Source organism: Sminthopsis crassicaudata, chromosome 2 (assembly GCF_048593235.1).
Source record: "Sminthopsis crassicaudata isolate SCR6 chromosome 2, ASM4859323v1, whole genome shotgun sequence".
Lineage (NCBI taxonomy): Eukaryota > Metazoa > Chordata > Mammalia > Dasyuromorphia > Dasyuridae > Sminthopsis > Sminthopsis crassicaudata.
The window spans coordinates 278,179,693-278,193,479 of NC_133618.1; the positions used below are offsets into that span (position 1 = coordinate 278,179,693).

Here is a 13,787-nt window from a genome sequence, read left to right on the forward strand (position 1 = left end):
AAGTTCATACAACTTATTAGTGGTCAGAGTCAGAACTAAAACCTTCTTATTCTCAATTATATTAGGGCTCATTTTACTATATAACCCTGCTATGCCATATATACTGTTTATTTGGTAACCTTGGCTGTTGTAAACATTCCTTAGAATATATCAAGATGTCTTCTGAATAGTCAAAATAGAAGCCAGAAAGTCCATAAATCAACATGCATTTATGAAGCACTTATTGTGTTCTAGGAATTATTCTACACACTATGGATACAAAAACAGAAATGCAATATTTCCTGCCCTGAAGAAACTTACTATCTAGAAGGGGTGAGTGGAAGACAACATGTAGACTTACAATTATGTAAAACATACATGGGAAGGCGCTACTATTTATCCATGTCCAAAAAGGAAGGTATTAAATAACAGCTCTGATCTTTGAAGAAAAATAGACATTTTAAGAGAATACAGATAAAGGAGAAGGTTCTTTCATATATGGGGGGGGAGTGGAAGGAACAGATAATACAAAAGCAGACAGCTGGACAATTAAGTGTCAGGTAGGCAAGCAAGAAGGTCAACTGGATTCGAATATACCTGAAGGACAACAATTTGTGGGGTTTTTGTTTAGTTTTCGCAATAGTATTTTAATTTTCCAAATACATGTAAAGATAGTTTTCAACATTCATTTCTGTAAGATTTTGTGTTCCAAATTTTTCTCTTTTCCTCTTACTCTTCCCTCCCCAAGACAGCAAGCAATCTGATCTAGGTTAAACATGTATAATTCTTTTAAATATATTTCCATATTTGTTATATCATACAAGAAAAATCAGATCAAAAGGGAATAAAAAACCTTGAGAAAGGAAAAAAAAGGTGAAAATATTGTTCTTTATTCTACATTCAATTTCCATAGTTCTCTCTCTGGATGCAGAAGGCATTTTCCATCCCGAGTCCATTAGAATTGAAGGACAACAATTTATAACAAAGTTGGAAAGCTAGGTTAGGGCCAAGTTTTAAAGGTTTTTAAATGCCCTAAAGGAGAGTTTATGTTTGATCCTCAAAGTATTATAGGACTACTAGAGTTTATTGAACAAGGGTGGAATGTGGTCAGACCTGTATATTTTAAGAAAATCACTTTACATTTCAGATTGCCAAGAGACTTGAGGCAGGTAAAACAATAAGAAGACAATTGTGAGAGTGAAAAAAAAAAAAAAAAAAAAAGATAAATTTGAGAGGCATATAATGCAGGCACATCTTTTGCTCAAGAGTCCTCAGGCCTTTTTTTTTTTTTTTAAACTCAGAAACAAGCCTGACTCAACTAAACAAATGTTTATTAAATTGCTTTGTGTGCATGTCACTGTGCTAGGTTGTCCCTTGAAATAGAATAGGAGGGATATGATTTAAATCCAAATAGGTAGGATGTGATATAGGCAAATGAGAGACTCAGAAAAAATGCCTTTAGAAGTAGGAGAAGAGTAGAATAACTTTCAGCTGGAAGATCAAAGTAGACTTCATGGGGGAGGTGGCCCTCAAGTTGGACTTGAAGAAAGGAAAGGCTATTAGTAAGAAGAGATGTAGAAAGGGTTTGTCTCAATCATAGGAGACAAACAAAATGTATGCAAGAGAGGGTATATGTATGCATTTTGAGAAACAGCTGGTGTTCAAGTGGGCCTGAAAGACTGGAAAGAGAAGTCGGGGCCAGACTGTAGGAACTTAAATGTTTTCTATTTAGCCCTATAAGCATCAGGGAGCCATTGAAGGTTCTGAGCAAAACTATGCATTAAAAATATAACCACAATAACAACTCATATTGTTAACTACAAAATGCTTTACAAATTTTATCTCATTTAGTTCCCACAACAACTCTGGAATGTAGGAGCTATCATCCTAATTTTATGTATGAGCAGGATTCATACCGGCTTTTCATGAACTCCATACCAGTGTCCTATCTACTATATTTCTTAGCTGCCTCTAGAGATTACAATTTAGGATATACAATAATAAACTAGACAGGGACCAAGAGAAAGGGACATGATGAGCTGATCAGTTCTATATCATATGAGAGCCAGAAATGAAAGAAATAGGTCATGTGCTGTACAGTGATGAAAAAACTGAAAGGATTCATGAAAACTGTTGTCAAAATATTCAGAGTTGTTATGGGAATAGGAATAAACTTATTTTCGGAACATAGAGCTAGGATCAGTTTCTAGAAGTTATGGAAAAGCAGACTTCAATTTAATATAAGGAAAAACCTTCTCAACAATTAGAGATATCCCCAAGTGGACTTCTTGGTCTTTTCCACCTGTCCTCAAGAGTCTCATCAGTGGAAAATCTCATCTTGTAATATCTAATCCTATCGATACTCAAATCCCATCAGAACTCTGCTCCTCAATTTAGAGGGTGGAGTCATGAACTTCTCAATTAACATTTAAGGAGAGGGAAGAAGTAAAGCATCTCGTTTTCTACCTGCTACCACTCATTTTAAATTTCTTTGATTTTTCCATATAGTTTCCATATAACTGGAAATAATTTCTAGTTATCTTCTCTCTTCTGTTTTCAGATTTATTTTGTATGTTGACTATCCCAATTGGACTATAAGCTTCTTTAGGGCAAGACTGTCTTTTTCTTCTTGTACTTGTATCCAGCACTGTTAACAGACAATGTAATTATTTATTTAGAAAACCCTAGAAAGTTAGCAAATAAACTAATCTAGATGATTAATAATGATGTTTCAGTAAAGTAAGAAAATAAATCTATAAAAATTGCCAGCATTTCTATTTAGCAACAAAATTTTGGGAGGAAAATATTTTTAAAATCCTATTCAAAATAACTGCAAAAGGTACAAAACATCTGGGAGTCAATCTTCAAGTTTTCAATTAATAAACATTTTAAATAAGAAATCTAGTAACTAATGGGTGGGATGCTTATTGCTTATAATTATGCTCTGTCAATATAATAAAAATTATGATCCAACCTAAATTAGTTTCCGGATTTATTCTTATAACCAAGCAGATTTATTCTCTCTTTCTTGACAGAAGCCAATGAAATAGTAACAAATGTCACTAGGATGAACTATTTTTTAGAGATTCTAGAATATCCTAGAATTTCAAAGGAATAAATGAAGGGGAGGGAGAATAAAAATCAAAGGGGAATGGTGCTTGCAGATTTTAAATCATATTTTAAGCCAATAATCTTTAAACATATATATATATATATACACACACACACACACATATATATATATATGATATACTAAGCTAATTTTAAAAACTAGAAAAGAGAATTATTGGAATAGACTAAGCAAGAATCAGTTGAAATAAATAGTCCAGCGATTAATAAAACAAAAGATATAAATTACCTGGGGAAAACTCACCATTTGATAAGAACTACATGGAAAACTAGAAAACAGAATTCGCCCAGAAAAGTGGAAAGGGGCTTATATCAGCCTCTTATAACATTTATTGAAATAAGTTTAAGTGAACACTTGATTTAAGGATAAAAATAACACATCATCATCATTAAATAGTGCCTAGTATCTGCTAGGCACTGTACTAAGTGGTTTACAATTATTATCTCATTTAATCTTCCCAACAACCCGGAAAGGTATTAATTCTATTTTACATCAAGGAAACTGAGGCAGATTACCTTAGGGTCACATAGTAAGTGTCCAAGGCCAGATTTGAACTCAGGAAGATAAGTCTTTTGGAAAACAACTCCACTGCAAAGACCCGGGGCAAAACTCTGCTAATCAGTAGAGAGGAAAACCAGGATTGTATATATGAGTCTTGTAAAGCTAAACTCGAACTTCATCCTACAGAAACATGTCATAAAATAGCATGTGATGCTCAGATAATTAAACAGTCTCTTGCTCAGTGCCTTGGACTTGTCATATGCCAGAAATTCATTCCATCCTTACGTCTAATCCATCTTTACAGTGGTTCCCTATTCAATTTAGCCCACAAGGACTTATTTTTAACCACTACTGTTTTTATTAACTTAGCATAGTAGCTTCTTGCCTAGAAAATGAATAACCACAACAAAAAGGATTAGTGTTGCTCTTGTAGTAGTAATTAACTGATGCTAAGTTGTAGCAGGGCTTTCAAAGTCATAGCTTCAGGGGCTTCCTACTGCAGAAACTTGCCCTTATTCCAGAAAAGATATAAAAAGCTCCTCTCCCAGAGACAATTCTAATTTCTAGCCTTCAGAGAGCTTCTCCTGCCTTCCTGCCATTTTTTATTTTCTTCTGAATCCCAAAAGAAATCCATTTTTTGTTTCCCTGAAGCAAGCTGTACACTAAGAAAATCAGACCGTAGAATTAACATTCAAGGCTTTTCAGAGCTCTATATGATTCCTGTTTCAGGCATTTACTAACCACTGCCACCAATATTTCCAGGGATAAAACAACTTTTCCTATCTCTCACCCCCCCCCAAAGGTGCCATAGTACCCCAACACAATGACTAAGTAGTTTCACAACAGGTGGTCTCATGAAAACATAACCAATTAGATAATTATTAGTAATAATTTGTAAGTCATAGGCAATTTGACAATTTTAGCTTAGAAACACCAAACAGCACCCCAGAGGCTAATATCACACTCTCTGGACTCAGAGTAGCTATATATGCTAGGGAGCTTAGAAAGCCAACTAATTCATGGCTCCTTCTGTTCCTAGTCCCTGATGCCAAACATACCAGACAACAAATATTAGGGCACTATTACAAATGGAATTCAGTGAGGAACTCACTTTGCCATTAAAAGATTTTTTTCCTTTTGATTGCTAGAACTTTGAATCCCCAGCTTTCCACTGAAATGAACCTGGGGATCTACAAGAGCCAGGAGAGTTGTTCCTTTTATTTACTCAATTTATTTGTTCAAACATAAGTATCAGACCTTCTACAAAGAGGATGCTATCTCCAAGTTCATGCATGAAAATCATAGAATAATGGGTAAAGTACTAGACCTTCTGAAGGTAGGAAGATCTCCTCTCTCAGACACAGAATTCTAGATGTAATCGTGGAAAATCCCTTAACCTCTCTCAGGCCCAGTTTTCTTACTGGCAAATTGGAGATAATTTGTTGTTGTTTAGTCTTGGTCACATGTTATTCCTTCATTCTTATAGGTCATTTGTATATTTTAGGTATTTTTAGTTTTTTTTCAGTCATGTCACACTCTTCATGACCCCATTTGGAGTTTTCTTGGCATATAATGGAGTGATTTGCCATTTCCTTTTCCAGCTTATTTTACAGATGAGGAAACTGAGGCAAACAGGGTTTAAGCTAGTAAATGTCTGAGGTCACATTTGAACTCAGGGCTTTCTGATCCACTTTGCCATCCGGCTACTTGTCAGTATTGGTGAAAAACTGATGATAACAAATGTAACTTCTAATTCAACTTAGAAAAAGATTTCTTCTAGAATTGAACTGAAATTCCCTTTTTCAGCAAATGTGTCAATGTGACATTGTCACATATCTGCCTCAGGTAGGAAATAAAGGAGGATTGGTGTCTAAATCAGAGCTCACCCACATCATGTAATGGAAAAGTAAACACGGCTTTATTTCAAGAAAATATGTACTGCCCCATATGCTCAGAGTACAGAATCAGCTCCCAGCAAAATATTCATGGGGTCTTGTATGATTAACAGGTATTTTGGGCAAGGGGTGATTGAAAAAATTGAGTGAATTAATGATTTGCTTTTGTGAGGTTCAATAAAAACCTGTGCGCTATTAAAAACAGAATATTAAGACTTACTAAAATGCATCTTATTAGTCAGGCAAATCTGAGCCCTGTGGGGGGGAAAACAAGTTTCCCCTACTGATTGGACAGAAGTACACCTTCAGTCAGCAAACCTACTTGTGAGATGAATGTGTTTGCCAAGACCTAGAAGAATGGTCCTTCTGTGGGGGAAAAAAAAGGAGAAGAAGAAGACGAGGAGAACACTGGGCCTTTTTAAAAACAAGCATCACTCACCCGTTCCTTGCCCAGCTTCTTTTGTAGCCTTGTTTGCCACTGGACAGCTTGCATGACAATGGCCTCCCACCTTCTTTCGAGGTTCACAATGATCAGCTGCATAGGTTGGTGATCTGCGTTCAGATTGCAGGTTTCCTGGTCATCCAAGAGGTGCTGGCAAAGGCGGAGGACTGAGGCTACCCCACGCCTGCGTTGCTTGATTTCATTACACAGAGACTGCAACAAACACAGAGGAGGATGTCAGTCTTGCCATTTGCCCTCAAACTTTCCATGAACTGCTAATTTCTTATTTTCTTACATTTTATCTTTTTCAGCTACACTCATCATTTCCAATCACAATGAACAGCGAGCTAATGAGGCTGAAACTCACTTGGTCTCCTTTCCATCCAGATTCTTTGTCATCCCACTGCATTTTGTTTTATACATTTAAAAACATTATTTTGAAAAGAGATCCATAGGCTTCTCCAGAATGCCATGTTAAAAAGGACCGTTACACACACACACACACACACACACACACACACACACACACACAAAAGGTTAAGAACCCCTCTGCTTAAAATGAATATCTCATGTTGCCAACCAATGCTAGGAGAACATTCCGCACCCCCTCCCCCCTTCATCACCTTCTCCACTGGGTTATGTACCTGAAAGCTAGTCTATTCCCCTTTGAGACTTAGTCATTTAACATTTTCAAATTGAATTAAAGAAACCTTTCAAGAAACATATATGTCAAGCGTACAGCCTGGCCCAATTTGATTCAATCCCCCTGGAAACCTGAAATGAGGGGGAAAGTCCTACAGAAGGCAATTAGACACCATTAAAGAAAGTAGCACTGTCATTAAATGCTTTGGGGCAAGAAGGTTTGGAGGTTTTTGATATGCTTGAAAGAAGTTCAAGGAAACTAAAGGCTGTTCAAAATATGAAACCTCTTTTCTGAGGAAAAAACCCAGATAACTGAGCTATTCCTGTTCTTTCTAAACTTGATTTAAAGAAAAAACAACATGAAAAACAGAAATTAAGATATCAGGGTATTGCATCACTTTGTTTAAAATAAAAAGTTACATCCACTCATATAGACAGACAGAAGCAATTTAGAAGGAATATCAAAGCAATGAAACACCGTTTTACCTCCCCTGCCCAACCCCCCAGGAAGTTTTTATGTTGCTGTGGTGACCCTAGGCTGAAATGACTCTAGTAAAACTACTGAGTACACATGTCTAAAAATGCTCTATCTTTTCTTTGCCTACGGATAATGTGTAAGTGATAGTCTAATTCAAAGCCTTCAAGAGAAATGATGATTATATCCACCAACATCACAGAATTACTAATCTCCTTCTACTGGCACAATTGGACTGTTCTAACAGTTAACAGATTGCTTATTAATCAACGAGGGTAAACAAGACAATGCAATTTCATTTAGAGAGAGAGTTTTAATGCCTAAAAGTATTTGTGTTCGAAATGTTAATCCAGATCAGGCTTCATTAGAAGAAGTCTTAAAATGATGAAGTGCATTTCATTGAAATGTACACTGAGTAGTAGTAGATCAGCAGGTGGACATTTCATACAGATGTTCCATTTATTGATATAATGCATTCTATAGCCATTTAAATTACCCTAACTCAGTAATAGCCAGAATTCTATTATTTCTGTAATGAGAGAACCCTGTACCTTTAATATTTCTGAATTTTAAATAAGGTGAATGACAAATTCCCAAACCTCTATTTATGGCAAAATATGACCAGGAATTTTATTATTCAATTTATACCACTGCTGCATTTTCACATATGTTTCCTGAATTTACCCTTATTTATTTTCCTAGGGTTCATTACTATTTCCCTACATAGCTCCTGGTAAACCATCAGGTGTGACATATTTCTTTTCTTATGCTATTCATTAGTCTAATATTAGATGAAGAGAACCCCCTACCCCACTCCCTCTCAGACCTACACAGAAATTATATTAAAGATCTGCTTTACCACAAAAACAAAGACCCCAGAGAGATATAAAGTTATAATACTGGCAACCTACTTTTCTGGCCTTAATTGTGCTATTACTGGAGACATTTAAATACAACTTAATTTTTAAATTTGTAGCACTGAAGAATAATTTTAAGGCAATGGAACTTGATCTGAGAGGACCTTTTACAAATTTATAAATAATGGTTAAGTTTCCGTTATGTCTGAATCTTTGTGATGCCTTTTGGGGGTTTTCTTGACAAAGATATTGGAATGTTTTCTTCTTTTCCTTTTCCTTTTACAGATGAGGAAACTGAGGCAAACAAAGTTAAGCAATTTGTTCAGGGTCATACAGCTAGTAAGTGTCTGAGGTCACATTTGAACTCAAGGAGTCTTCCTGATTTCAGGCCCAGTGCTCTGTCCATTGGGCTATCTAGCTGCCCAAAAAGTGATATATTTGTATTTTTAAAAAAAGAAATCTAAAGATTTTTTTTCTTTTTTTATTGGGGAAAGGGAGAGGGAGCAAGTTAAGAATTTGGAAAGGGTGAGATTGGAGTCATTGTCTATGCATCAGGTATTGCTTTTGCAAAACTGACTTTGAAATGAAAAGAGTCAAAATTAGACTACCAAAGATGAGAATCAACAAAATATTTCATAATCAAGTTAACAAGGGGAAAGAAGTGACAGAAAGAGCATTGTAAATGTAATTTTAGGAGGACATTATACAAAATTAGATTTAGAAATATCCTTTTTAGAAAGATTTTTTTAATCAGTTCTGAACAAGACACACAATTACATGGCAAAAATCTTTTTCTTTCTTTTTTGTGGGGGGAGCAATTGGGGTTAAGTGACTTGTCTAGGGACACACAGCTAGTAAGTGTTAAGTGTCTGAGGCTACATTTGAACTCAGGTTCTCCTGACTTCAGAGCTGGTGCTCTATCCACTGCACCATCTAGTTTCCCCAGTAAAAATCTTCTTTAAAATCACTGAATATGTAATTCCTTTTTTTCCTAGTAAATTTATTTATTTTTAATACATATTACTTTATGAATCATCTTGGAAAAGAAAAATCAGAGCAAAAGGGAAAAGTCTTGAGAGATTAAAAATACAGAAAAAAAGAATTATATATAGCATGTGTTGATTTGCATTCAGTCTTTTAGTTCTTTTTCTGGATGCATATGGCATTTTCTGTTCAGTCTATTGGGATTGCCTTGGATCACTGAACCACTGAGAAGAACCAAGTCTTTTATAGTTGATCATTGTATATTCTTGCTGTTATTGTATATAATGTGTTCTTGGTTCTTCTTGTTTTGCTCGCCATCAGTTCATGTAAATCTTTCCAAGCTTTTCTAAAATCAGCTTGTTCATCATTTTTTACAGAACAATAATATTCTATTACCTTTATATACCACAATTTGTTCAGCCATTCCCCAATTGAGGGGAATCTGCTCATTTTCTAATTCTTTGTTACCACAAAAAGAGCTGCTACAAATATTTTTGTACATATGGGTCCTTTTCCCTCTTTTAAGATTTCTTTGGGATATAGGCTCAGTAATAACACTGCTGGGTCAAAGGGTATGAACAGTTTTTTAGCCCTTCTTTAAGAAAAAAAAAAAAAGGAATCAGAATGATTATTTGACTACCTATATTGTCACCATGATACTTCAGAGTATCAACCTAATCTCTAGCATATTATTATTGTTATTTAGTCATTCTGTTGTATTCAATTCCTGGTGATCCCATAGACCATTGCATGCCAGTACTGCCCATGGGGTTTTCTTGGTGATGGCACCAGAATGATTTATCATTTCCTTCTCCAGTGGATAAAGACAAACAGGTAAAGAGATTTGTCCAGGGTCACATATCTAGTAAATATTTGAGGCTGGATTTGAACTCAGTTTTTCTGACTCCAGTTCCAGGGTTCTATTTACTGAGTCATCTAGCTGTCTTAATCTATGGTATTAGGTAGTTTAAAAGGAGAGATTAACACAAACATTATAAAGCAAATAAAAAAATCTAGTTACTGTTTATATAAAATGTCCAATTTTTAGATATTTATAATCATATTTTTAAAAAATTTCAAACATGCCAAAGGCTTGGTCTATAATCAGGATTAATAACCTCTTAACTCATGTTGGAAAACAGTAATTGCTTAAAAAACGGGAAAATCCAAAGGAGAATTTTATATGGTCAACATTCCTGTCCACCCCACCCCCAATATGTGAAGATAGCTATTTTGAAAGTATCTAGGATATTTCTATGATAAACTAATTCTTGTCTACATAATGGAGTTTCTCTGCCAATTATTAAAATATTTATTTGTAATCATAAACAGATACCCAAAGAAACCAGCATATCTAGGCTATGATACCTCTGTGGATCCCTAATATCCTATGTCTATGATACCTATTCAGTATTATTTTAATGCTTAAATAGGGATATAAAAATGTCAAAATACAGCTAGCTATATAAGATAATTCATTGCAACTACTTTTGGTTTATATTTAAAAGAAAATACTTTTAAATAGGAATTCAAACATATACCCATGATTATTTGCATAGTTCAGAAATAAATCAAATGTATAAAATGATTTTTAAATTTATCTAATGAGATTGTAATTTCCCTCTACTACCCTGGTCCCAGGCAGTATTATATAATAAAAGGGAAAAGAGGAAAGCATCAAAACTACGCAGTCTACTACTGCCTACTGAAAAATTGGTTGATCTTTTTGATGAGCTGATGGAAAGTATTGATGGATTGCCAACTAAGCAGATCATTTAATTAACCTGAAACCAGGGTTGATATGCATATTGAGAATGCTCAGATAACTGATAGGTATCTCTGTGATATGCATTCTACCATGGAGTGTTCTTCATAAAGCATTACAGTGTGGGTAAGATCTATTTCTACTATATGTGACTTATTTATACTAACCATTGTATATGGCATGAGACATATTTTAGCTGTCTATATTCAAATTTGTTTTATACTTTATGGATGTTGCATATCAGGTATCTATTTCTGAATCTGTCTATAATAGACAAAGAACTATGCAGAATGCTAGCTTGTATACCTATAGACATCTTGGTATGTAGGAAACTATTTGCAGGGATGGAAAATTTTTCATAGATGGGAGAACATAAGTATATGTAGCAAGGCCTTCAGATATCTCATACTTTAAGTATTCTATTCTTAAGTGACAAAAATAAAAATAGAAAATGGCCTGGTCATCCGTTGCTGTTAGAGAAAAGAATGAAAAATATTTATACTTTATTTCTTTGGGAACTGTGAACAAGCTTCTCTACTTAGTAGTCCTTAAAATAGACCAGGGGTCCTCAAATTATGGCCCGTGGACCAGATGCGGCCCGCTGGGTTATGGCAAAATCAGACCGGAAGTGACGTTCAACCTAAACTAACATTAGCAACGCACACTTCCGGCACTGGGCTGAGGTGGCAGAGACAGAGTGTGAGGCCATACCGAGGTGAGGTGAGTTCCCAGGCCGGGGTGTATGGTGTGGGGAAGGGAGAGAGATGCAGAAGACAGAGAACTGACGGCCCGTGGCCTTGTAAAGTAAAGGAAGCCACCACAACAGCCAGGCACGAGGGATGTACAGTGCATGCTGCGCATGTCACAGCCACTGCAGGGGAATATATGGGCTGTGTCTGGTGTGCGGGTATAGTAACAGTTAGTACTACAAGTCCCAGCTTGACTCTATCATTGTTATTATGCTGTAATGACAATGTAACGGCTTCCTCTCTAGTGCATGTTGCAGTAATGACTGCTATTGTCGCCCAGAGTGAGGCTCCTGGTCCCAGGCCATGGTCCTGTATCCATAGTGACCTCATGTCTGGCTGTTGTGGTCATCAGTTTTATCATTGTGTGCATGTTCTGTAGTTTCATAAAGAGATGGAATATTGCTAACATATGTCATCACCTTATAATCACTGGGGGTCTGACCTTAGTGCCCCCCCACTTATCCCAAGTATGAGGGGGTGCAGAGCTGGTGTACTGCTTCATCCCCCTCCAGATGCTTAAGGTCCCCATACACTTGTGCAGCTTCAAGTCACATGATGACCTCCCCCAGAAGCCCCAATGTACAATTTGTCACTGAAGCTCATTCTGCACATACAATATATCGCGCAGTTATATATCTATATGCACAGTCTTGCCTGCGATTATGATAAATACGAGTGCAGCATGTACGATCATGCAGTGCGGGATCATGAGAACCGATCCCAGGATTCAGAGGAAGCCAGGGCATTTGGGAGGGCCGCCTGAGTGGTGACTTGTGTGCAGTGAAGATCTGAAGCAGGAGAGAGAGTGCGGGAAATGGAGGCATCATAGCGCAGAGGCAGCTTGGAGGAAGTTGGGCATTGCAATCTGTATGTCTCTGTGTGGGCAAAGTTATTGCTGGTATATTGTTTTTGTAGTGCTGTATATATTTATTGGTATTTCACTAATAGCAATTTGGAATCCCTTAGAAATAATGATGTCAAGAAAAAGAAAAGTTGACTTGGAGTATAGGATATTCAAACAACAGTGGGCTTATGATTACTTTTTAATGCAATACAAGGAAAGAGCTGTATATCTGATATGCCAGAATATAGTGTCTGTGTTCAAAGAATATAATTTGCGTTGACGCTCTGAAACTGCATAAAGATAAATATGATTGTTTGGTTGGAAAAGTGAGAAAAGATAAAATATTAAAACTGAAAAATACATTGACAACAATATTTTTGTGAAGCAGAAGTAGCTAAAAATTTCATCACTGCGAGCAAGTTTTCAAGTTGCCAAGCTAATAGCACCCACTGGCAGACCATTCGTGGAGGGAGAATTTGTTAAAGAATGCCTTCTTTCTGTTGCCAAAGAGATGTGTCCAGAAAAGGCTGATTTATTTAGTGAGTCTTTCAGGATCTACAATTACATGGAGGATTGAAGAAATGGGAGACAATCTGCATCAGCATTTGCAAAACTCCACAAAAAAATTTCATATTTTTCCTTGGCACTCGACGAAAGCAATGATGTTTGTGATTCTGCACAACTTCTAATTTTTTTTTGTGGGACAAATGATTATTTTGAAGTCATAGAAGAGCTTGTTGCACTGCAAAGCATCAAAGGAACAACTACAGGAGAGAATATCTATGAAAAGGTTTGCTAAACTATGAATGGTTTGGAGCTGGACTGGGCTAAACTAGCCAGTGTGACAACTGATGGTGCCCCTAGCATGGTGGGGTCTAAGAAAGGAGTAATTGCTCGCATTAATAACCAAGAGATGGACAAACATAATCATTCTCATCCAATAGCCATACACTGCCTCATCCACCAACAAGCGCTATGTAGTAAATCACTGAAGTGGGACTCTGTTATGAAAATTGTGGTATCTTGTGCTAACTTCATTAGAGCTAATGCAATAAATCACAGACAATTTCAGGAATTTCTGTCTGAGCTAAATGTTGAATATGAAGATGTTCTATATCACACAGAAGTCTATTGGTTGAGTCGAGGGAGAGTTTTGAAACGTTTCTATGACTTCCACAGATTACAACTTTTCTGCTTTCAAAAAACAAAGAAGTACCAGAGCTCAATGATGCAGAATGGAAATGGCACCTTGCCTTTCTGACAGATGTAACAGAGCTACTCAACAATTTCAATATGCAACTTCAAGGAAAGGGGAAGCTCATCTGTGTTATGCAATCACATGTCAGAGCATTGATTCCATGTATATTTGTGAAAGACTATTGAATCCCATATTTAGTAAAAATAACTTTGCTTTCAAGTAAATGTGTTGAATGATTAAAAATTGAAATTGGTAGGAGCTCATGAGCCATAATTTTAGAACTGGGGACCCCAAAAATGCTTTGGATGTAGGGTGGTTGTTTTTAA

The 13,787-nt window shown here is 36.2% G+C and overlaps 1 protein-coding gene across 1 annotated transcript in view; it reads right to left on the reverse strand.

Moving 5' to 3' along the window:
• Window positions 1-13,787, reverse strand: part of AKAP6 (A-kinase anchoring protein 6) — a 522,653-nt gene that overhangs the window by 44,993 nt on the left and 463,873 nt on the right. Inside the window, exon 12 of the mRNA XM_074284790.1 lies at window positions 5,945-6,160. Coding sequence (XP_074140891.1) covers window positions 5,945-6,160 — 216 coding nt within the window. The remainder of the gene's footprint in view (window positions 1-5,944; window positions 6,161-13,787) is intronic.